The sequence below is a fragment of the Bombus bifarius genome, unplaced genomic scaffold, assembly GCF_011952205.1.
Source record: "Bombus bifarius isolate JDL3187 unplaced genomic scaffold, Bbif_JDL3187 scf7180000008008, whole genome shotgun sequence".
NCBI lineage: Eukaryota > Metazoa > Arthropoda > Insecta > Hymenoptera > Apidae > Bombus > Bombus bifarius.
The window spans coordinates 2,064,054-2,087,189 of NW_022884386.1; the positions used below are offsets into that span (position 1 = coordinate 2,064,054).

At 27.9% G+C, this 23,136-nt stretch overlaps 3 protein-coding genes across 10 annotated transcripts; 1 reads left to right on the top strand and 2 right to left on the bottom strand.

Moving 5' to 3' along the window:
* Positions 1-447: 447 nt before the first annotated feature.
* Positions 448-14,802, top strand: LOC117206788 (serine/threonine-protein kinase Genghis Khan). 5 transcript variants are annotated; one of them, XM_033446426.1, is made up of 28 exons: positions 448-1,293; positions 1,678-1,865; positions 1,970-2,152; positions 2,235-2,506; positions 2,589-2,888; positions 3,030-3,173; positions 3,283-3,405; positions 3,501-3,709; positions 3,786-4,000; positions 4,096-5,099; positions 5,201-5,436; positions 5,550-5,656; positions 5,902-5,904; positions 7,162-7,464; positions 8,236-8,399; positions 8,474-8,729; positions 8,819-9,105; positions 9,181-9,324; positions 9,411-9,546; positions 9,622-9,863; positions 9,948-10,128; positions 10,205-10,393; positions 10,565-10,750; positions 10,830-11,011; positions 11,102-11,200; positions 11,269-11,392; positions 11,481-11,638; positions 11,771-14,802. In XM_033446426.1, exons 2-28 carry the CDS (start codon positions 1,736-1,738, stop codon positions 11,882-11,884), a joined length of 5,691 nt encoding a protein of 1,896 aa, XP_033302317.1. In that variant the 5' UTR covers positions 448-1,293; positions 1,678-1,735; the 3' UTR covers positions 11,885-14,802. The 5 variants fall into 5 exon arrangements, with proteins under 5 accessions (XP_033302317.1, XP_033302313.1, XP_033302314.1 ...); XM_033446422.1 differs by lacking the exons at positions 5,902-5,904; positions 7,162-7,464 and having other exon boundaries at positions 449-1,293; XM_033446423.1 differs by lacking the exons at positions 5,902-5,904; positions 7,162-7,464 and having other exon boundaries at positions 449-1,293; positions 1,683-1,865.
* A 1,683-nt stretch (positions 14,803-16,485) lies between these two features.
* On the bottom strand, positions 16,486-19,100 carry LOC117206793 (deubiquitinase DESI2). 3 transcript variants are annotated; one of them, XM_033446433.1, is made up of 7 exons: positions 18,913-19,100; positions 17,811-17,991; positions 17,654-17,726; positions 17,465-17,558; positions 17,251-17,392; positions 17,014-17,173; positions 16,486-16,943 (listed from the first exon to the last, which is right to left on the bottom strand). In XM_033446433.1, the coding sequence occupies exons 2-7, from the start codon at positions 17,934-17,936 to the stop codon at positions 16,897-16,899; spliced, it is 642 nt and encodes a 213-aa protein (XP_033302324.1). In that variant the 5' UTR covers positions 17,937-17,991; positions 18,913-19,100; the 3' UTR covers positions 16,486-16,896. The 3 variants fall into 3 exon arrangements, with proteins under 3 accessions (XP_033302324.1, XP_033302322.1, XP_033302323.1); XM_033446431.1 differs by having other exon boundaries at positions 18,647-19,100; XM_033446432.1 differs by lacking the exon at positions 18,913-19,100 and adding an exon at positions 18,142-18,323.
* A 1,101-nt stretch (positions 19,101-20,201) lies between these two features.
* On the bottom strand, positions 20,202-22,579 carry LOC117206632 (dr1-associated corepressor). 2 transcript variants are annotated; one of them, XM_033446138.1, is made up of 5 exons: positions 22,303-22,579; positions 22,025-22,097; positions 21,785-21,878; positions 21,528-21,707; positions 20,202-21,465 (listed from the first exon to the last, which is right to left on the bottom strand). In XM_033446138.1, exons 1-5 carry the CDS (start codon positions 22,342-22,344, stop codon positions 21,162-21,164), a joined length of 693 nt encoding a protein of 230 aa, XP_033302029.1. In that variant the 5' UTR covers positions 22,345-22,579; the 3' UTR covers positions 20,202-21,161. The 2 variants fall into 2 exon arrangements, with proteins under 2 accessions (XP_033302029.1, XP_033302030.1); XM_033446139.1 differs by having other exon boundaries at positions 22,025-22,092; positions 22,303-22,577.
* Between the last annotated feature and the right edge of the window lie 557 nt (positions 22,580-23,136).

The window sequence follows — 23,136 nt, forward strand, 5'->3', positions numbered from 1 at the left end:
TACTAAACATTAAAAACTAGTATTGAGTTGGAATAAATAATGAATTGAAATAATGGATTGTGATTTGTGTTCAACAAATTTTGAAATTAAATTTGAAAAAATGATTAATTATAAACAATATAAGTTTTATATTTTACAGATTTCAATTTTACTTTAAAAGTATAAAAGTATATACATTTTTTTTCGTTTATTTCGGACCAATTAGCTTATACAGTATTATTTTAATTTGTACATAGGAAAAATGGAATTTTTATTCTCAATCTTAATCTTCTCAATCTTATTTCTGGAATATGACAAGCATGTTTAAGAAAAGAAGAAAATTATATACTCTGATCAATTGACAAGTGATCGCTGTGTGAACTCGCTTTGTCATTACATCTTTCATATTGTAGGATAGGATCTATCTATATGCTGAACTGTCATAGGTATTTTCAATGACGTAGGACTGCCATATTTTTTTCTATATGGGGCCTGCTAGGGGGTCAACCAAATTGTTGGGGGTTTGGAGGTGGCCATGCAAGATGTTTTGTGATAAACGAATGGTGCGCATAATAAACAATTAAACCAATATTATAGCGGGACGCGTCGTTTCGGCAGATATGCTCGAATCGTTTGAGCAAACGGTCCGGATTGGCAAAGAAAAAGCCTTTCACTCAAAACATCTTTCTCACATGCGATAGGAATTTTACGTCACAAAAATTTTGATCGGGGATGAGAGTGTAGTGCCGTGGCGAGGTTATATCAGAAATTGGGACAATGGCCCTTTAAAATTTATCTACGTTTCATTTTATAATTATTAATATTTAAACGAGAAGTATTTGTATAGTCCTACTATACAATACTGATTTCTTCGAACGATACGAGTTGTCTTGGTGATTTTGTTGAATTCGTTGATCGCGAATGCGGTGCCCTACCCCGCTGCACTATTTTTGTCTATACATTTTATTTACACGTATTTCTCTTGTTGCGTGTTTTCTTCGCCAAATATTTTGGCTATCTTTATAGCAGTTACGTAATTTCCGACGTGAGTAATTCCGGCACGATGGCCGATGATGAATTAAATGAAACTCGATTGTTTTACACGTAGTGGCGTGTGGACATATATACCACGCTAAGTTAAAGGGAATTGATTTTTGACATTCTTTGCATAAGAGTAAAAGAAGCTCAAAGCGTGCTGGTATATATCAATAACATGAACGGGAAACGATCACTGCACGGTTGTAAACAAAATTAATGTTTAAACAGTGAAAGTGATCCTATTTAGATATGTCTATTGGAAATTATCTTCTTAAGGTAAATTATTAGTATACAATTATATTTGTTGTAGATACTGTTTGTATTTATATTCTTTTAATTGGTCTTTTAAATATTTGTAAAAATGTAGTATAACAAAAAATTTTTTTAATTGTTTAAGATATTTTTAGTTGCATCTTTCATATTTATAAATAAAACATTTAACAAATTATGAATCCATATCCATATTTGGTTGAATGAAATAAAGAGAGATTAAATTAATAAAAAGCAAGTGTATTATGTACAGAGTTATTGAAAATGATTGACATGACAATATTTTAAATATTTAATTCATTATCTTTAATGGAAGTATAAAATATATGGTATAATTATAGGTCTATATTAAATTTTATACATAAAAAATAATAATATTAAATGTTTTAGGATAGTCATCACATCATAATGTGGTGGTTTAAAATACTATTGAACAATATTATTAAGAATGACAGAAATAGTATCCAAGGATTTTGGTAAGGGGCAACCTTTTCGCAAAAGAGACATGTCAGATTCGTCGCAGCACCAATATAATCAACCTCCTCCTGATATTATGCCAAAGGGACTTGCAATCAATGGTATATTCCCAAATATATAACAGCTTTTTGTAACAAAATATGTGTCATTAAACACATTATTATATTATAATATTATTATTACTAAATAATTATTATTTTCATAGGCATAGGAGGAAGGTTGCGCCAATTAGAATCTCTTTTTATTGATGGTCCTGTACAAGGGGAAGGAAGAATAGGCCACACATTTTCTATTGAGACACTTATTGATATTTTACTTGTCTTATATGATGAATGTTGTAATTCTTCCTTACGACGTGAAAAGACTGTCTCAGATTTTATTGAATTTGGTATATTATATATACATAACATATGTGTATTTTTTAAAATTTATAATTTCATATTAAAAAAAATTTATATATTTTTTTATAGTAAAACCAGTGGCTACTTGCATTAAGAGTTTGCAATTGGCACGGGAGGATTTTGAAATAGTAAAAGTTATTGGTAGAGGTGCATTTGGTGAAGTATGTGTTGTAAGAATGCGTGGTTCAGACAAAGTATTTGCAATGAAAATTTTGAACAAATGGGAAATGTTGAAGCGTGCAGAAACTGCATACTTTAGAGAAGAGAGAGATGTACTGGTGTATGGTGATCGTAGATGGATCACAAATCTTCATTATGCCTTTCAAGATGACAATAATTTGGTAATTCTTCTAAACATTAATAACAATTAGAAGCATTTATGAACATAAAAATATCTTATGTGTTTTAAATAATAATGTGTAGTACTTGGTCATGGATTATTACTGTGGTGGAGACCTGTTAACACTGTTGAGCAAATTTGAAGATCGCCTTCCAGAAGATATGGCACGTTTTTACATAGCTGAAATGGTTTTGGCTATTGGGTCCATACATGACTTACGTTATGTGCACCGTGATATTAAACCTGATAATGTTTTGTTAGATGCAAATGGTCATATTAGATTAGCAGATTTTGGATCTTGTTTACGATTGTTTGAGGATGGCACTGCACAAAGTAATGTTGCTGTTGGCACACCAGACTATATTTCACCAGAAATCTTAAGGGTAAAATTATATTTCCATATTATTTTATATATAATTATTATTTTTATAATTTATAAATTATGTAATATTAATTTGTATTTTACTAATTTATGATATTTACTACTCATCAATGTTAAAAAGAATGCATTGAATTTCATATAGGCAATGGAAGATGGTCAAGGACAATATGGACCTGAATGTGATTGGTGGTCTTTAGGAGTATGCATGTATGAAATGTTATATGGAGAAACACCATTTTATGCAGAATCTCTAGTCGAAACTTATGGGAAAATTATGAACCATAAGGTTATTAAATAATTTGAATTATACTTATAAAAGTTCTTACAATGATGTTATAATAATTATTATACATATATGTTATACACATTAATGTGTGTATTTTACTTAATTTCAGAATTGCTTTGACTTCCCAGCAGATGACATGTATGAAGTTTCTGAAGAAGCTAAGGATTTAATGAGGAAATTAATATGTAGTTCAGAATTTAGACTAGGTCAAAATGGAATTGATGATTTTAAGGTATTAACATGTAATGTGTTAACTTAAAAATTATAATATGTGGTTATAATTAGACAATTAAATTTAATATAATTAATTGTAATTATATAACACAGAAACATCCATGGTTTGAAGGAGTAAACTGGGAAACTCTTAGAGACAGTACTGCACCTTACATTCCTGAAGTTTCTTCACCAACAGATACATCAAACTTTGATGTTGATGATACAGATGTTCGCAGTTCTGATGCTGTTCCACCAGCAGCAAATTCTGCGTTTTCTGCACTTCATTTACCATTTGTTGGCTTTACTTTTACTCAAGGAAGGTAAGTAGCATCTTTTACTTCTTTATGTTCCTAAAAAGAAGTATACTTAATATGGTTTTGTATTTATAAATTACAGTTGCATATCTGATCTGGGTTGTTTGTCTGCTATAACTCAAAAGGATAAACGTGTGCAAATACTGGAGGAAGAAAATGCACAACTGACACAAGCACTTGAAGATTTAAAAAAACAAATTAGTATGAGTCATTCTTCCCCAGGAATATCACCAGATTCTAATAATGCAACAAGAAAACTTCAGGATGAAATAAATACACTTACTAAACGCAACTGTGGTATAAATATATATCTCTAAATATGTACTACTGTAAAAAATATATGAATACTTGATCATGTTATTATTTCATAATATTTCTTTATAATTTTCTAGAATTAGAATCACAGTTAAAATCCATGGAGGTCCCTCGTGAATTACGCAACTTAGATAACGGTGATATGACAAAATTACGGGAATTAGAAAAATTAGTACGCTCTCTTCGATCAGAAAAGGAAGAAGCTATTAAAGATAAGTTAGATGTCCAGGAGAAGCTTAAACTTCAAGATAAAGAATTAAAAGATGCATTAACACAACGTAAACTAGCAATGGCTGAATATACCGAAGTTACAGACAAATTATCAGAATTAAGACAACAGAAACAAAAATTGTCTAGACAAGTCAGAGATAAAGAAGAAGAATTGGAGGTTGTAATGCAAAAGGTTGACAGCTTACGACATGACATTAGAAAAGCGGAAAAGTTACGTAGAGAATTAGAGAATCGAGTGGAAGAGGCAATGGCTGAAACGAGTAAAGAAAGAAAATTAAGAGAACGTAGCGAAGAATATTGTAAGCAAATGCAGGAAGAAACAGAGAAAATTAGGCAAAGGTCTATGGGAAATGATGCAAGTGCAAATCATGCATTAGCGACACAAGAAATTAATAGGTTAAAAGCAGAAGTGGAAAAACTCGAAGTTCAATATAATGAAAATTTGAACCAACAACAAGGTAGGTTCAATCTTGAAATTCGTAGTCTCCAAGAACAATTGCATGAAGCTGAAACAAGGAGAGATTTATTGGAAAGGGAAGTCCAGTTAACGAAAGAAAAATTAGATAATGCAAGATTAGAAAATATCACTGATAGTGAGGAGACTATAAATGAATTAAACAGACGTCATGAAAGAGAAAAAATTATGCTAGTCGAAGAAAACAAAAAACTTATGTTAGAACTTAACACTCTTACCGATAGTGTTAATAGAATACAAGGTGAAAGACGACAATTAGAAGAAGAATATGAGGAACTAAGAAACAAGAAGGAAGCTATTGCACAATGGGAAGCTCAGATTACCGAAATTATTCAGTGGGTGTCCGACGAGAAAGATGCTAGAGGATACTTACAGGTCTGTCCTACCTATATTTTTTTTTATTAATGATGATCATTAGTATTATAGTATGATATGTATCTCAAGAACTGTTTAATTTTGTGCTTAATAAATTTCAGGCGTTAGCAACAAAAATGACAGAAGAATTAGAATTTTTAAAACATTCTGGCGGTGTAGGTGGTGTAGGAAGTGGTTCTACAATGGCAGATAAAAATTGGCGAAATCGTAGATCACAAAAGCTTGACAAAATGGAGCTTTTGAACCTACAAAGTTCTTTACAAAGTGAAATACAAGCTAAGCAGGCAATATCTGAAGAACTTACAAAGACGCGTTCAGATTTAATTGCTGCTCAAAAGTAATTAATTTAAATATATTATAAATAAAATAAACTTTAATGACGAAAATATTTTTATTTCTCTAAATGTCACTGATATAATTTAATAATGGTAAATCATTGTGTATTTACAGGGAATTAAGAGATTTCAGACAACGATTCGATACACTCACGCACGAGATAAAACGTAAAGAAATGCAAATAAAAGAGTTGCAAGCGAGGCTTGACACAGGCGATGGCTGTAAGTACATTTCATATAGCACTGTTACAAAAAGAAATTTCGTAAAAATTTTATTGTTACGTTTTTATAAAAATTCTGTACGAACTATTATTATACAAACTGCTGCGATACATGCTGTGTATGTAATTTGTAAATCTTTTAATCTCTCTCGTACATTGTTTAGGCGGTGAATATATCTGTTCGGTGTTTTGTTCTACATATTCTGTAAAATATTCTGTATTATTTTAATATGTTGTGGCACGGAGTATATGATTTATATATACAATTCGTAATAAATAGAATAGAATGTTCATCATAAATAGATACAAAATATTATTTATTAGATATATAATACCGTATGTGATTTAAATATTGTGTGATACAAGAAATTTTTATATATGAATTCTTATATAAATATGCTAGATTGTTTTTCTTAATTTTAAATTTGCATGCATCTAGCAAAAGGTCAACAGAATCAAGAAATTGTTATATGACATATATAGCAGGAATCATATATAGCATTCATACTTCTCAATATAAATTCTTAAGATTTGCTTATTAACTCTTATTTTTGTCTCTCTTATCTAATAAAATACATATATTAATTAACATAAATAATAAAAGTTTGTTGTGAAGATGCATGAATGGTGTACATGATTCTTTGCACTTGCATATTTATATTATTACGTAGTATATTACTTTTATATTATAACTAAAATTACAAGTCATTATAGTCAGAAGTATGATTTAACAATCTCTTTAGTTTTTGTAGTAAAATATAGAATTTCTAAGAGGTATAACTATATGTGAATACCATCTATTTCTTGTAGTTTGCATTAGTTTAATTAATGGCTTGATATTATATTGGTATGAGTCAGTGTGTGGTTATTTTTTTCTTTTCTTAATTTTTTTTATAAATGTGAATAGTAAGAGTTGGTGTGTGTTTCTAGACTGATATTTAAATGTATTTTAAGACAGTTACAAATATGAAAGTGCAATTCATTATACATATATATATATATATATATATATATATATATATATATATATATATATATATATACATACATATATATATATATATATATATATATATATGTATGTATGTAATAATATCATTTTATGGTCATATATATATATATTATAATTGATCATATTGATCGTATAAATATTTTAATAATATTATAAAAAATGCACGTATTTTTAAAATATGTTATAATTCATAGGTATTTGGCACAAATGAAAATTGAATATATGTGTATCAGAATAATTCAGTTGTTGTCTTGAAAAAACATAAGGCACTTAATTTTTAAAATATGATGTTTTCTGACATTGTTAGGTTGACCTTAATATTTTAACAAAATGTTTTGTCTGTATTATATGTAATATATTTAACTATTTCACTATAATACTTCACTTAGGTAATATACTAAGTATAAAAGTTATTGCCAATACTTACTTTACCAATAATAGAGATCGTTACTATTTGGATACCTATCCAGCATAGTAATTCGGTTCTCCGGTACGGTATGCGATTCTGATTTCTAGACTACAAAGTGCCTCTGTTTATTGGCGTAACGAGCTGTGTCTGGGGCCTCTTGTTGCTCATCTTCAAACTGTATTTGTGACAGCTGCCCTATCCAGCAAAACGTCAAGAAAATCTCCAAACATCGTTAGCACCAAACCCCAACGCATCATCGTACATCAGCCGTCGTCACCCCTACCAGTAATGCGTGCTTCCCGCGTCACGACATGTCGCTTATTAACTAGATTCGTTCCCGTCAACACATTCATCAGTCAGAATGCCGTCGCCATCGTATCGCCACCCGGTAAATGAAGTGGCAACAAAACGCGATTTTGATTGACTAGTCAGTTGGGATGCTAATTACAGAACACAGTGCTATGTTTTTTATGAATATAATGGTATGAAACATTAAATGTTTTTCTTTAAAAAGGAGCGTCAAATGTCAAATGTATCAGATTGTTCTTATTTAAAGCATAGCTCTATGTTAACTTTAATTTCAATTACTGTGAAAATCAGTTATGTGTTTCTTGTATGTTGGAAATAATCATCCCCCAATTAAGGATAGTGTCAGTAGCTTTTCATCGTTTTAGGTGATGGTTGTCCTTTGTTAATTGTTGTAGCTGATAATCACTCAGTTTTGTAATTAAATGATTAACAGGTATGTTGTGTCTGAATGTTTTCGCCTTTAGATTGTTTGAACTGATTGACTTTTTAGTACATCTTATTACATGCTTGCTATTTCTGCTGGTAAACAGTCAACCTTTACCTGCATAATAACGATTACTATTTTAACAGAGTTTGTGTGGTGCAAATTGCAGTGCAGTGATTATATTAAAATGTTCAAAAGAAGATGTTATGAAATTTACATTGATTTATGTATCTACTTGTAGAAAGAAAAACATAATTCTTTACTTTTACATTCTTTATATATTAATAGAATATAGATAAAAGTATTACAGATATCTTTTTTCTTTGTTAGTTTAACATTATTAAAAACAATTTCAACTTCCTATAATCAAAAAAAAGATGTTACCATTTTTTATCCTATTAATTTAAAATTTTTTTTGTATTTCAGTTTTAGAACGTCCTACATCTCAAATGTCATATTTGGAACATTTCTTGAAAGAAACTGCAAGCAGTACACGTCACGGAAGTGCAGATAGCGTAGAAGCCGATATCGAAGATAATCGAGCGCCAAGTATCTCCAGCAGTAAAAGCAACTTATCTGAACTCAGTATTGTGAGTATTATTTTCTAAGTTTAATATAACATTAAGCGTTTACACATTAAAATTCGATATATATTAAATTTTAGGATCCCACATCTCCGTTATCTCATGAACTTCTCAATAAATCATCAACATCTCATGGACAAACCAATCTTCAACCAAAACCAAAATCTCACCAATTCTTAGTAAGAACATTTTCAGCACCTACAAAATGTAATCATTGCACTTCACTGATGGTAGGTTTAACCAGGCAAGGAGTTGTATGTGAAGTTTGTGGCTTTGCATGTCATATGCCCTGTTGTGATAAAGTTCCATCAATGTGTCCTGTGCCACATGATCAAAGTAAGTTATCTTTAGGAAATCATATTTAGTGCAATTTATTTTGAAAATATAATTCTTTAATATGGCATGATAATAAATACTTTTTCCAGCAAAACGACCACTAGGTATTGATCCTACACGAGGAATAGGTACAGCTTACGAAGGATATGTTAAAGTGCCAAAAATGGGTGGAGTGAAAAAGGGCTGGGTTCGTCAATTTGTGGTGGTTTGCGACTTCAAATTATTTCTTTATGATATTTCACCAGATCGTAATGCATTACCATCTGTTTACGTGTCTCAAGTCTTGGACATGCGGGACGAAGAATTCAGCGTTAGTTCTGTTCGAGATTCGGATGTTATACATGCTACAAAGAAAGATATTCCATGTATATTTAGGGTAATGCTTAAAGTCTTTTGTTGTATTTTTATTATACATTCCTTCAGGATTTATTTTTATCTCATGTTTATTTAGATAACGACATCTCTACTAGAACCACCTGGTTTAAGAAATCACACGTTAATGCTTGCAGACACTGAAAGTGAAAAAACAAAGTGGGTAGTTGCTTTAAGTGAATTACATAGAATATTAAAGAAAAACAATCTTCCTAATACAACGGTAAATACAGTATATCGATGTATATATTAATAAGATATCGTTCGATCTCATTCATTTTTATTTATGCTCTTCTTTTTACGTTACAGATCTTTAGAGCAAAAGAATTACTAGATAATACATTGGCGCTCATTAAAAATGTGATGTCAGGAGCAATTATTGATCCAGATCGTCTAGTCATTGGCACAGAAGAAGGTCTCTTCTGTTTAGATTTAGATCGTAGCGGTATGTTCTATCCTATATATATATGTGTGTGTGTGTACAAAATCATTTTATGACTAATTTGTATTACATATTTAGAAATTGCAAGAGTAGGAGAAGGCAAAAAAATATATTTACTGGAATATGTAACAGAAGAACAATTAATAGTAGTTTTAAGTGGAAAACAACGTCATGTACGGCTGGTCCCAGTACGTGCATTGGATGGAGACGAAGTTGAATGGATTAAAGTTGCAGAAACTAAAGGATGTATAACTTTAACGACCGGGATAGTCCGTCGCAGTCCACTAACTTATTGTTTGTGTGTTGCCATAAAGAAGCAGGTAAGACATGTTATTGTATAATATCGGATCATTAATGTAATAGATATTTCCTATATTTAATGTCATTTTTCTGTTTTAATTTAGAATGCATCACAAGTCATTATTTATGAAATTACGCGTACGAAAACACGTCATAAACGTATACGTGAACTGATGTTATCATGTCATGCACAAACTTTGCAAGTTCTTTCTGAAGGCCGCTTCTGTGTCGGATATCCTTCCGGATTTTCTATCTACAGCATCTTAGGAGACCATCACCCTATTTGTAAATATATAAATCCGACCTCAAGTAAATTCAGAATTAATTTGAAACCTATAAATCTCTTATTTTTATGTTTTAGCATTGGTCCATTCTGAGAATACGCTCTTAGGTTTTCTTACATACAGTGCTGTGGATGCTTTACGTTGTATCGAATTGCCACGTGGTGAATTCTTATTAGTCTTCCATACATTAGCAGTTTATGTTGACAGCCAAGGCAGAAAGAGTAGAGATCGTGAAATTATGTATCCTGCTGTTCCTACAGCAGTTAGTGAGTATTATTCTTAAAGCATGTTATTCATAAAGCATTAAATATGGAACATGTTAAAACGAAATATAATTATAATCTCGTATTACATATTACAAATGTAACAAATATTACATGTACAAATATAACAAATGTACATATATTGCATATAACAATTATAACTTTATGTCACAGGTTACTGTGAAGGCTACTTGCTAGTTTATAGCGAGACTCACATTGATGTGTTTGACTGTACAACTGGAGATTGGTTACAAACACTTAATGTGAAGCGAGCACGACCACTGAATACTTCAGGTTCTTTAACGTCCTGTGTCATTAACGATATGCCACATGTTATTTTTCTGAGCAATTTACATCAACGTTAGTATACTTCATATAATAACAATCATAACTATAAAGTGATTAGATATAATATACAATATTCGATTTAATATAATAGGAGAACTACTTAATTTAACACCACTAGATGCAAGTGGTAGACAAATGACAAAACCGCGAAGGAGATTTTCATTAAGAGAAGGAAATAGAGCTGTTCGTCCTACTGATAGACGTTCCAAAATGATATCTGCTCCGACGAATTTTAATCATATCAGTCATATGGGTCCGGGTAATGGAATACAGGTAAGTTATTTTGAGTTTCCTTTTTTTTTTGTTAATATATATATTTTTTGATATACATCTATTTTATAAATGTCTTATATTTTATATTAGATTCAACGATTGTTAGACCTGCCTACTACACTTGAAACAGCTGATCAACAACATAGCGGTCATCACAGTAGCTCTCATCTTCATAGCAGCCAACAAAGAGTAAGAATATAATACATCTTTATGTATTTCTAAAAATATCAAATGTCTACTTACATTTTTTTTCTTAGTTGTATAGTCCTGCAATTCAAGCATCAAGTAAACCAGCGCCACTACCGCCTAGGCATCCACCTTCTGATACCCGACGTCTTAGTTCTCATATATCTAGAAATTCCGGATATTCACCGCATAACGGTATTTATATGCTCAATCGTATTGTATTTTATTCTGTTACATAATTTTATTTGAGATATCTTACATCACATATAAAATCTTTTCTTAGGTTCAACATCATCACGCAGAGGACCGGCACCACCACGACCAACTGCTACTCCACCTTCGTTACCCCGTACTCCTGTGGACCAAGTTGATTCGGAATCTGTGCATCTACGATCGCATACTCCACTTTCTCTTGGTAGCATCGCATCTTTACACGACAAGGTATTACTTTTTTTCTTACTAAAAATATTAACCAAATATAAAGATGATATAGATAGAGAACATTCAACGTGTTCTAAAAAGTTTAGAGAAATCATACTTTTAATAAATACATACAATTTTTCATTAATGTAGGAACACACCTCTGGTGGAAGTCCTAGACATTCAATAGCTTCAAACAACAGTTCAAATCCATCGACGCCACCAAGTCCCGCTCATGATCATGGTTCATCTTCATATGATTCATAAAAATTAATTTAACACTTCTCATAACATTAATAACTTACTGTAATCGCGTCTACTACCTGAATAATAGGATTACAGTATCTATGATAACATTTTTACATAAAATGATATCCGTATTTGATTTTTAGCTGGAAAGTTATCGTATTTATTTCTTTCTTTTTTCAATTTTGTGCAATACATTCTTCTAACCTTGTGCATTATGTTAATTGTATTACAAACGTCTAACAAAAGGCATAATACTCGTATATACAAATGAATTAAGAAGTTGCATGTTTTAGTTATTTAATTCAATAATCAATACAAAGATTTCATAAATATATTAACATTGATTTTGGTATCATGTTGCAATAACTTTCTGGTTTTCAAGAACTTATAACATGTTATATATTTAACAAGGGAATTTACAGTTTATGTAATGATAAATTGTAAATAATTTATGTTCGGAAATCAATGAATCAGCTTTACGATGCCATATATTACCAAAGTAGGTATCGTTTTAATTTCCTCTTTTTTTTCGGAATTTTAATACGAATACTTTGCATAATTTTAATTTTTGATCATCGTAATGAACTACCTTAAGTTAATAAAAATTGAAATCTCAGTCAAATTATCTAGCAATAAAAAATTAATCTAATTAATCTATCGTACCTACCTTTTGAATCTAGGTATAAATAATAGTTTCAAGTAAATTATATACTTAGTCATTCTTAGTGACAAATGAATTCAGTGGAAGTGAATCGATCTGATGCCTTATGACTAAATATTTTCTATTGCGTCATAATGCAGTAAGGTGCATCATTTTATTCAGCATGTGAATAGTAGAAATAATCGTGCAATGTATCTAAAGCTCCTGCTAATAAATAGCTATTAAGCAAGGCGGCTATATACTTTTACATGATATATGAGTATTATATTTGTGACAGTAAAAGAGTGTTGAATATTGATTTGTCCTTACTGCGACAAAAACTGATTTCTCGTTTATAAATGTACTGCTTTCTCTATAATTAAGGCTATAAATATCATTGTGGAAACTCTTTTTTTTTAATGCATATACGTATTTAAAATTTGTCAGTCAAATATTAACAAGTGCAATGCATAATGACTGAGAATAGAATCGAAACGAAAACGGAACGACGATGATTAAGTATCGTTTATTTCAAACCATGAAATTCTGAAATCCTTATTTATATTTGCAACAATTTGAAGAAAGTGTTAAGAAAGATTACACTACAGGATTACGCAACATCTTTAGTACTTTTATATTAAAAAATTTAAAAACCATTAAATTCACAAAAAAAAAGAATAATGAATTATTATGAAATTTTGAAAAAAGTATTACTTGATGATTAATTAGTTACATTTAGTTCTTTTTATAGTTGTAAGACTAGAACAAAACAAATGAAATTACAACAAAGATGAGAACAAGATAACAAGTTTTATATGTTTTAATGTATAAAATATATACATTTTTCATGTACATTTATAAAAATTTGCTAACTATACTAAAAGAGGAGAAAAAAGAGTTGGTAGAACAAAATAATTATCTCAGGATTCTATACCAGTAGTTAAAATATGAAATAACATTTAACGGTCAAGAATCCCGAGTTGCTCCATTCTTACTCAAGTAATTATGGATTGAAGATGTTTTATCTTCATATCCCTAAACACGGCATACAGTAAAACAAATAACTACAGTATGGATTCAATTCTTGCATACACGAAAATAAAGTGCATGTAAAAAAAATAATGCTGAATCATGCATTTAAATTTACATATATTTATAATGAATTTTAATGAAAAAAGTTTAAAAAAGTATCGAAAAGTTTATGAAATATTGAAAATGTTACGGTAAAATATTGATACGCTACATTCCGAGCAATTCTTTTTTATTTTCATAAAACAGTGACAAATATACATGAAAATCGAAGTTCCAACTCTTTAAAAAGATCATCGTTGATGGATATAAAGTTAGCATAATAACTATAACATGCGTATAATACCAAAAAAAAGAAACTTGAAACGACTTTATCACATTTGTGTAATGGTAAGACATGAAAATATAATTATAAAAGAAATATATATCGACTGCAATAGGTTTGACATTCTTATATTAAAAATATAGAAGAAACCGTTAATAGAAGAAAAAAGTGTTAATGTTATCAGACAAAGAATGTAATAGTACAGATATTGCTGTCCATACCAGAATAAAATAAAGTTTAAAAATGAATTCTAGAACTATTCTAGAAATGTCATCATATGTTTATAAATTGTAGCAATGTACGTGTTATTGTACTTACCAACGAAATTCAATGATTTGTCTATTATCCGCAATTGTTACTTAAGGGTTCTAAAATCAAAGATACATCTGTTTGTCTTATGTTGCCTTGTATCTAAACCGAGTTTGTTTATAAATAGAACATACGAAGAAATAGTCACTTTGTATAGCATTGATTTTATATTTTTGTAAATAATTCAATTTCTAAATAAGGTTCCAATTTCAATTTGATTTTAGACCCTTCGAATCTTTCATTTTCCTTCTTTTTTTTAGTCTGCACATATATGACACTGAAATTTTGAGTACGTCGTTTTATAACATGTAAAAACTGTGCTATAATTATGCTTTTTTTTACGCATAATCAAAATGTACGACTGGCATTCTGCACGAAAATAGAATGATTATATGTATGCATATACAGATTTGTATGATTCAATAGTTTACTTTTTTACGAGTTGTTAGAATATTTTATGTAACAATTAATAATGATTTATGTATCCCATTGGTTTAGTACCAGTGCATGTAATGACCTGATTATTAATCTTTTTTTTAGCAACTTAGTTTAGCGTATTCTATACTATGAATTTATTTATAACTAATATGTGCATTATATTTACGATATTTATTAAAAGCAATTGCAAGCAATTATTTGCATTTTGAATAATGAATTGTATCTCATTGTATATTATTTAAAGTGTGTCATTATAGTAAGAAGTACTTACATTATGGTAAAAAGAAAACCAAATTCTTATGTTTGTAAGATTTCCTCACAAACATTTTTTTTGTAGATTTCATAGTATTTATAATTTTTGTTTTACATTTTGTTTCATACAAAATCTATGATAAAAGATGAATATATTTCCTTTCTCTTAAATTCATTCTTCACTGAAATAATAATAACTTAATTTTTTTGTAATAAAGAATTATATTAGTAAACTTGATGTATGAGTACAATATAATTAATGATTAAAACTGGTCTTAATTTTAGGTATTATCATAATTAACAAAACAAAATAATAATTATTAGAATATTTATTTTTTAAAATGAAATCATTAACAGTAAGACAAAGGTCCCTACTGAAACAATAAACTAAATATCATTATAAAAAAGACCATTTAAAAAGATACGTAAGCTTTTGTACTTATATTGTATATTGTGCTTTATATGCTTCATTATTTTAGTATTCTATATCGCATAAGTAATTCATTTTATAACTCTGTATCAATACAATTATCAGTGAGGAATATAAAACATAACATGTTTTGGTCTATAAAATATTTATAATGACTAATTATTTTTAATACCTTTTTTTTGAAAATATAATACATATATGTATATGAAGAAGACATTCTTTTTTAAACATATGTCGTACAGAGACGCACGAATTTAAATTTGGTAATTTCGTGTAAATTAGTATATTAAATAATTCTATTAATCCAAATTAATTTTAAATCTAACTTCAAAAAAAGCTTTCTATAATATAATTATATAAATAAAGAGTAATTAATATTTTTGTTGACTATTATATTAGATGTAATTGTTATATATCCGAAATTGTTCTATAAATAATTCATTGAAAGATATTCATATGTTAACATTAAATATAATAATTTTATGATTGATAACATCTATGAATTTTATGCAACATGTCACTTCCTAATATTAGTCATTAAAACAGAATTAACAAAACATTGAATTGGCACTAATTGTTACTTGTTTTTTGTGTTACATTTTACAAATATAATATATTCAACAGAATTTTTTTGTATTTATATCATATTCGAATAACTATGAATTTTTCATTTTTTTCAACATATAACATTATAAACTTGGTGTCAACAACAGTTTTAGCAACATTAGTAATGATTTGTATGTCATGAATGTTTAAAAAGAATTCATTAGATTTTGGATCTAACAAATGCTTCCAAAATCACAACATTATATTAATTCTATTGTTCTATATTGCGCAAAATTCAAAATTACCTTTGTGGAATGTGATATCCATATAGTGAAAAACTGTTGACTCAAAATTTGAATTATAAAATTATAAATATGTTCCTTATAAAAGTATTTGCACAAAACATATTTTCATTAAATCATAGATGAAAAGTAAGTTATTCTTAATTTATTTATTTTATATGAATGTTAATATATATATATATATTATATTATATATATATTATATATGTATATTACATTCATTCTTCATTTAAATTTCCTAACAATATTAATGGCAGCTGTACAGAGAGGTGTCGCATGTATACATAACATAAATAATTATAATATCCAAGTAAACCAGGTTATTGAATGTTTAGAAAAACATCACTAGATAATTCTAAAATATAATTTGAACGAATTGTATGTTTTACAAATATTAATTTTGAAATGCGATTTGAAATGACAGATATTACATGTATAAAATCTAATTCACAAAAAATTTCTTAAAAAATTAATGTGATTAACTAATAAATGAATACGTTCCAGTCTCTTTATGCCTTTGTTTTATACGTAATTATCTATTAAGTGTATACCTATTAAATTTCGATTGTGTGATACAACAAAGAACACACGCGACATTGTATACTGCCGTCCAGAATTTAAAAGACGACATGTTGCAAGAAAGGCATTTTTTCAGTATTATTAAATCACCACTGGAATTCTAGAGTACAATATGAAATTTGTACCTCATCTTGACGGTTTTGTTTCTCGGATTCCACGGTCTTGGCGATATAGTTACTGTCACGATAAACTTCCTTTGCGCATAAACTCTCTAAATGGTGTAACTCCTATGACATTTTAAATCTCTTCGTTTTAAAAAATTGGCCAAATGTTACAAGGAAGTATCAGAAGACGTACTTTCAGAGGATGTACTTTCATGGCTGACTTGATTCAGAGAATGTTGAAGTGCATCGGGAGTTAACCATTCCTTTGGTAGACAACGTTGAAGGAATGGTACACAAGAACTGAAATATGCAAGGCGATTTACCCAACCTGGTATTTCTTGACCACACAAAATCTACAATTTAGAATAAAAATATAATATTAGCATTGTATTAATTAATAAGTGATTATATACTATTTTTATATACATACAAGTGTAAGTTGACTACTAAAATGATTACAATTTTTATTCATTAAATGGTAACGATCACCCCTAAAATCTTTTCCTAATTCAGTAACGATCCTAGTTACATCTTCTTCTGTGAAATCTGTATATCCAATGTGTACTGATTGCCTACGATGATGAAAAATAAACATACTCTTCTTTAGAAATAATATCAACATATCCTTACTAAAATATCTGTACCTATATCTAAATTGCTCCCCTAATTCTTCAGCAACTCTCGGTGTGATTTCAAAAATTCCAGAAATTGGTTTAGAATGACCTCCATATGCATATTCTGCAAATTGAAATAATTCAGCTAATTTTAATAGATTCAGATGGAATTAAAAGAAATATATATATATATATATATAAAACATTATGTAAATATACCTGTTCCATATATTTCAACTCCAGAATGAAATACACCCAATCCAATTGGAGTAGTATATTCGTTTATCCAATACTGAAACACGAAATGTATTTATTACAAATGTGCATCAATAAAAATTAAAAAGATATTTTAAAAAGAAACTTAAAAGGACCTTACCATATCATAAACATTAAGAATTATTGGCTCTCTAGCCATTTTTGGTATTAATTCTTCGTTATCCTGTGGATAACCCAGACAACTAGGAAAAGATAGATTGCAGCTAAGACCTGACGAAAACATCATAGAGATACCTATACTTGAAGAGATGAACAGCAGCACTACCTATGTTCCAACGCACCTAATAAGCAAATACATTTGCTATATACTGGATCTACACTAAGCACATAACCAAAAATTTCTACAAAATTTAAAAAAGAATGATGAAATAGGAAACATCTTATTTATAATTTTCAAATAAGTATCTGTGGTTAATTTTATATCAAATCACCTAAATGATTCATATGGGGTTACACAAATAAAAAACAAAAATGTAATAAAATACATATTATTGTCACATAAATATTATTTATTAACTACATAATAATCAGTAACTTCATGCTTTTCTATGTAAAATTATATTATACTTTGCAAAATACATAGCAACAAATATGTTTTTCTAATAACAATATTGCAACTTATAGAATCAAAATGATAAAATCACCAATATTATGTTACTTAATCTATCATAAATGCTAAACAATAACAATACCAAAGTCAAAATATAAACAAATGATATTTTGAATTAGAATTATAATTTACTACTCTGTTATTGTATTAATAAAGTTGTAGGATGCAGAATGTTCAAAGATAATCAGCAAATTTATTAGTAATATTGTCTGACAATGAGTAAGGAACTAAGAATGGATATACTTCACAATAGAAGAAAAAAAGTGTATTGTGAATCATCAAGTCAAAGGTTTTGTTAAATGATATTTTTAAATAAATTGTATTACCTAAAAAAGTCGAGATTTTAGCACTATCACATTTCTTTATAATTTGTCACAGAATAGTTCAGTACATGTTAATCTCCAAATTTTCTTGAAAGAATTGTTGATGTTAAATATTGCAGAAAGACATTGTACAAAATTGCAAGTAAGTATACTCGCAATAAATTACCGATCTTCTTGAAATGTCAATAACAGTTATTAAGTTCTTATGAAAATTTAATAACATAGATTTAATAACTGAAATTCGTAAAAATTACGTGCAAATAGCATACATTATGTCAATAAGAAGTCTCTCCTCACTTGAAGTGTGCTAAATTATCAACAAAATCCTTCTTGAAATTTGTAATTATGTATCTTAACTATTCATTACGTATTTTTAATCACAAACTTAATTAAATGCACATAACAAACATTAACATTAAAGATGTTTTAAAGGAATTTAGACAAATTGTTTATAATTAGAAACGAATGGCATTTGTCTAGGGATATCGAATAATTGTCTCTAGTCTAGATGAATATCAAAAGTTGAATAATTACTAAAGAATTTTTTTTTCGAAAGTTATACATATGTATGTAAAATTTTACCAAAATATTAAATAATATATTTTTCTATAATTTTCCTATACTGTTGCTAATTCTAACATTTTTTATTTACACAATTTTAATATTTTTAATACTGATAAAATATAATTCGCAAGACATAAGCATAATAAAAAAATGAAGTAATTAAAACAAACTTTTTAATATTATTTATAAATATAACTAAATATATATAAATAGCACAATGTCATTATTAAAATTTTTATTAATAAATTTACATATTGTTATTTGAGACTATCTTAAATTAATCTTATTCTTAATTGAAATATTAAGTATAGCATTATTCATCTGTTTTTATGATTAATGCTATCAGATAAGCACTGTGGACAGAAAGGAAATTTCCTCTCTGCTATAAATACATATGAACATAAATATTTAGTGATAAAAGATTGTTTAGACATATTTCTAAAAAATTTAGATTACTTGTTTAAAATAGAAAATTGGTACAGCAATCAGTTATATTTCTAAATTTTTTAAAATAATTTTTTATGGTACATATGTATCTAGAGATATATAGTATATAATTTGATATATAGTATAGAGATATATAGTATACATAATGAAATGCATGTGATTTGATTTTGTTATCCTGTTACTATTGAGATAGATACGATTTATTTGAAACATTTTACCACACATTACAAACAATTTATGAAACAAAATATTACTCTTATAAATATACACATATATAAGCATATATAGCACACGTTCTTTTACTAATTTTTAACACTCTTTACATAATCATTGTTCAATTTTTCTTATTTTTAAACGAGTGTGCGAATATTATATTAAATATGCTACCATAAATACAATATTTCCAGATTTTGTATTTTGTATAAAGATATTTACAATTATTTTATTCTATTTTACTAAGAAAACATTTTCTAGATTTAAAATACGTAATTAAAGTTTAATTATTTACATATTTAAACACCTCATGATAATGTCTTTTTGTAAGAAATTTCAAAAATTAATATATTTGTTCAATGAATGACCAAAGTGTAATTTGCTTCATATAAATAAAATAATATCACAATTGAGTTTTTATAGAATTTAATAGTCTATTCTTATCTAATTGTTGTGCATATATTGAACTATTGAGAAATTTAATAGTTTCAGTCATCATGTTTAATATATAACTTTGCAACGTATGTATGTTCAAATAAGTATATAATTACATAAATATATTGTGAAATATTTGTCAATGCCACTCTTTTAAAATCAATTCTCTTAAGTATTGTTAATATATTTAAGATATCTTTCTAAATATATTCCTTAATATGTGTATGACACCACCTCTTCCTTATACAAATTTATTTTTATGCAGGTAAAAAGTCTTAGTTATAAAGCTTATTATTGCATACATAATGTTGCAAATCACAAATATTCTAAGATATAAACTAAATGAGGTACAAGTAGAAAATTTTGCCAATTATAAAATGCAAGCCTAAATACCTACATTCTTAATAAGTAAATGTATTTGTACCTACATAAATGTACAACATATATTTATAAATGTATAAACAGAGGAGAACTGTATCTAGATTATCTTTAATGCATACATATTTGGAATACACAGCAACTGTGTAAATCCAAATATTGTTACTTATTATAGATGTGTATACATGAATATAAAGTACTTAAAATATGAGTGTTTTACGATAATCGAGTCGTACAAAACATTTTTAAATAGGAAATATGTAGTTTTAACTAGTCTGAATAAAATTTATAATTTAACAGAACAAATACAAAAATATAAAAATTTATGATTAGTGAAGTAAATATATATAAGTAACAAAACTGTTCATATAATGTAAATTATAAATTGCCTGAATAAAATTTGGTAACATTATATGATCGCATACTTTAATTATTGTTTTAATTTAATTTTAAATTCGTATTTCTAAAATTTTACGAATAACTATGTATCATAATCTTCATCCAAAGTTGCAGTATGAGTAAAATTAGATGTTGGTTGATTATTTGTATTTACACTTGATGTATTTGTACTTAAATTCATAGGTTTAACTTCTGTATAAAAATTAGGTTGACTAATTTGAAACGATGGAGGCACAGACATTTGAAATTCTGGAACTTGAGGTACAGTATTTTTTACCATTTCATTACGAGTACCTGGATTATATATTCCAGTTCCATCACTGTTTTCTTCATTTTCATTTTCTTTCTTTACTTTAGTAGTTAATCCCATCTCCTGCTTTGAAAATCTATAAAAATATAATAATATATTTAAAATTTACAAATACCAAGTAAGTTATTTAATATTTACCCTGTATCTGGCTGTTGTATTGTAGGTAAATAAGTTGATGTATTTGATGCATTTGTATTCATTGGAGCAGGTGTTAGAGGTGGTGTAGGTACTTCCTCATCAGGTCCTGATACATCTGGTAAAGAATTTACTAAATCTTTTAAAAAATCAAAACGGTTCTCTGATAAAATACATTGTTTCCTACAAAGAGATCAACAAATCAGTTAAAACCAAGTACTGAATTAATTTTAACTCAATTAATTTTAAAAAAATCTTACATATGAGAAGGACTTAAAGTTTTGGCATTTTTAGCATTTGTAATTTGCATGGATTTTGTAAGTAATGAATGTACAAACAGTTCCAATGTTCTAGGTATACAAATAGTTAAGGAATTTACTTTCAAAATAAAAATATATCATTAACGGCTTAAAGATCTACGATGTAAACAACAATAATTCTTATATTGGCTTATGTTGGCATTAAAATTATTATTCTTATTATTAATTTAAAAAGGATATAAATTATAATCGGCACTGGTTGTGCAACTTTTCCAATTTCTTCATCAGTTTGCATAATTTTTTTTATTCTGCCCTAAATACATTTGTAAAAATAGGTTAGTCATATAATTAAAAATTAATATGTATATGGTCTTTTTAATTATATATTTCTTTATCATTTAAATGAGATTACAAGTAAATTACATTGTTTTTATTCAAATTATAAATATGTAATTTATATATGAAGTGCATTTTCGTGAAAAACTTCTCCAAACTATACAGAGTATTTTAATACTCACTGCTGGAAAACGTGCATTATATTTTTTCTTTTTACTTGGCATTGTCACAAAGTGTAGTACTTCACCTTACGCAAATTGTATATAAATAAATCAGAGAATAAAACTTTGAAAAAATAAACGCGTTTATTGTATGTTGTATTTGCAGGAATCAAGGTGTTCCAAAACTTGACATGTATCTGTAACCTCTATGATGTATACATATACATTTTCAATAATCGTAAAGTATTTTACGTTCGTAAATGTAATACTTAATGCTACATTCATAGAATATAAGCTACTATGTGTTCTAAAAATACTTAAAACCAACATGTAATTTCAGATCTTAATTTATGAATATTAATATTCATTGCAGCAATATATATATTTTCGTATTTATTGTATTAATATATATTTCCCTTTTCTGTGCAAAAATAATTTATGCTTATTGATTATACATAAAATTACTAATGGCATATCGTAAATTAAAGATGTTGCGTGACCTTTCCAAGATTTGGGGAATTTAGCGTGATTGCAGCCAGTGGAGTACTGCACTGGAATTCTGTACGCGTTACAACTTCAAACAATTTTGAAACTAATTCGATGTTTAAATTTATGTTTAAGACTAGTTATATTTCAAACTAAATATTTATAATAGATTGACAACTTTAACAAGATTTATGCTGTAATGAAACTTATTGAGACGCTGAGCTCAGCGTGACGGTTCTAACGATTCTTTAATTTTGAGTCGCAGAGTAGCTCATTTATCTACTTGAATTTACATGATAATCTATGATTAATTTGTTATCCAATAAGACAAACTCTTATTAACTAATGCTAATAAATTTTATTTTGATT

Excerpts from the sequence above, each read along its gene's own strand:
- LOC117206788 (XM_033446426.1), top strand. The coding sequence starts at position 1,736 with ATGACAGAAATAGTATCCAAGGATTTTGGTAAGGGGCAACCTTTTCGC. Across the intron at positions 2,507-2,588 it reads TTCAAGATGACAATAATTTG|TACTTGGTCATGGATTATTA; the intron begins GTAATTCTTCTA and ends AATAATGTGTAG. Across the intron at positions 9,106-9,180 it reads ATATTCCATGTATATTTAGG|ATAACGACATCTCTACTAGA; the intron begins GTAATGCTTAAA and ends ATGTTTATTTAG.
- LOC117206793 (XM_033446433.1), bottom strand. The coding sequence starts at position 17,936 with ATGATGTTTTCGTCAGGTCTTAGCTGCAATCTATCTTTTCCTAGTTGT. Across the intron at positions 17,727-17,810 it reads TTCTTAATGTTTATGATATG|TATTGGATAAACGAATATAC; the intron begins GTAAGGTCCTTT and ends TTCGTGTTTCAG. Across the intron at positions 17,393-17,464 it reads GGGGAGCAATTTAGATATAG|GCAATCAGTACACATTGGAT; the intron begins GTACAGATATTT and ends TCATCATCGTAG.
- LOC117206632 (XM_033446138.1), bottom strand. The coding sequence starts at position 22,344 with ATGCCAAGTAAAAAGAAAAAATATAATGCACGTTTTCCAGCA. Across the intron at positions 21,879-22,024 it reads ACCAGTGCCGATTATAATTT|CTAGAACATTGGAACTGTTT; the intron begins ATATCCTTTTTA and ends CTATTTGTATAC. Across the intron at positions 21,708-21,784 it reads ACTTTAAGTCCTTCTCATAT|GAAACAATGTATTTTATCAG; the intron begins GTAAGATTTTTT and ends ATCTCTTTGTAG.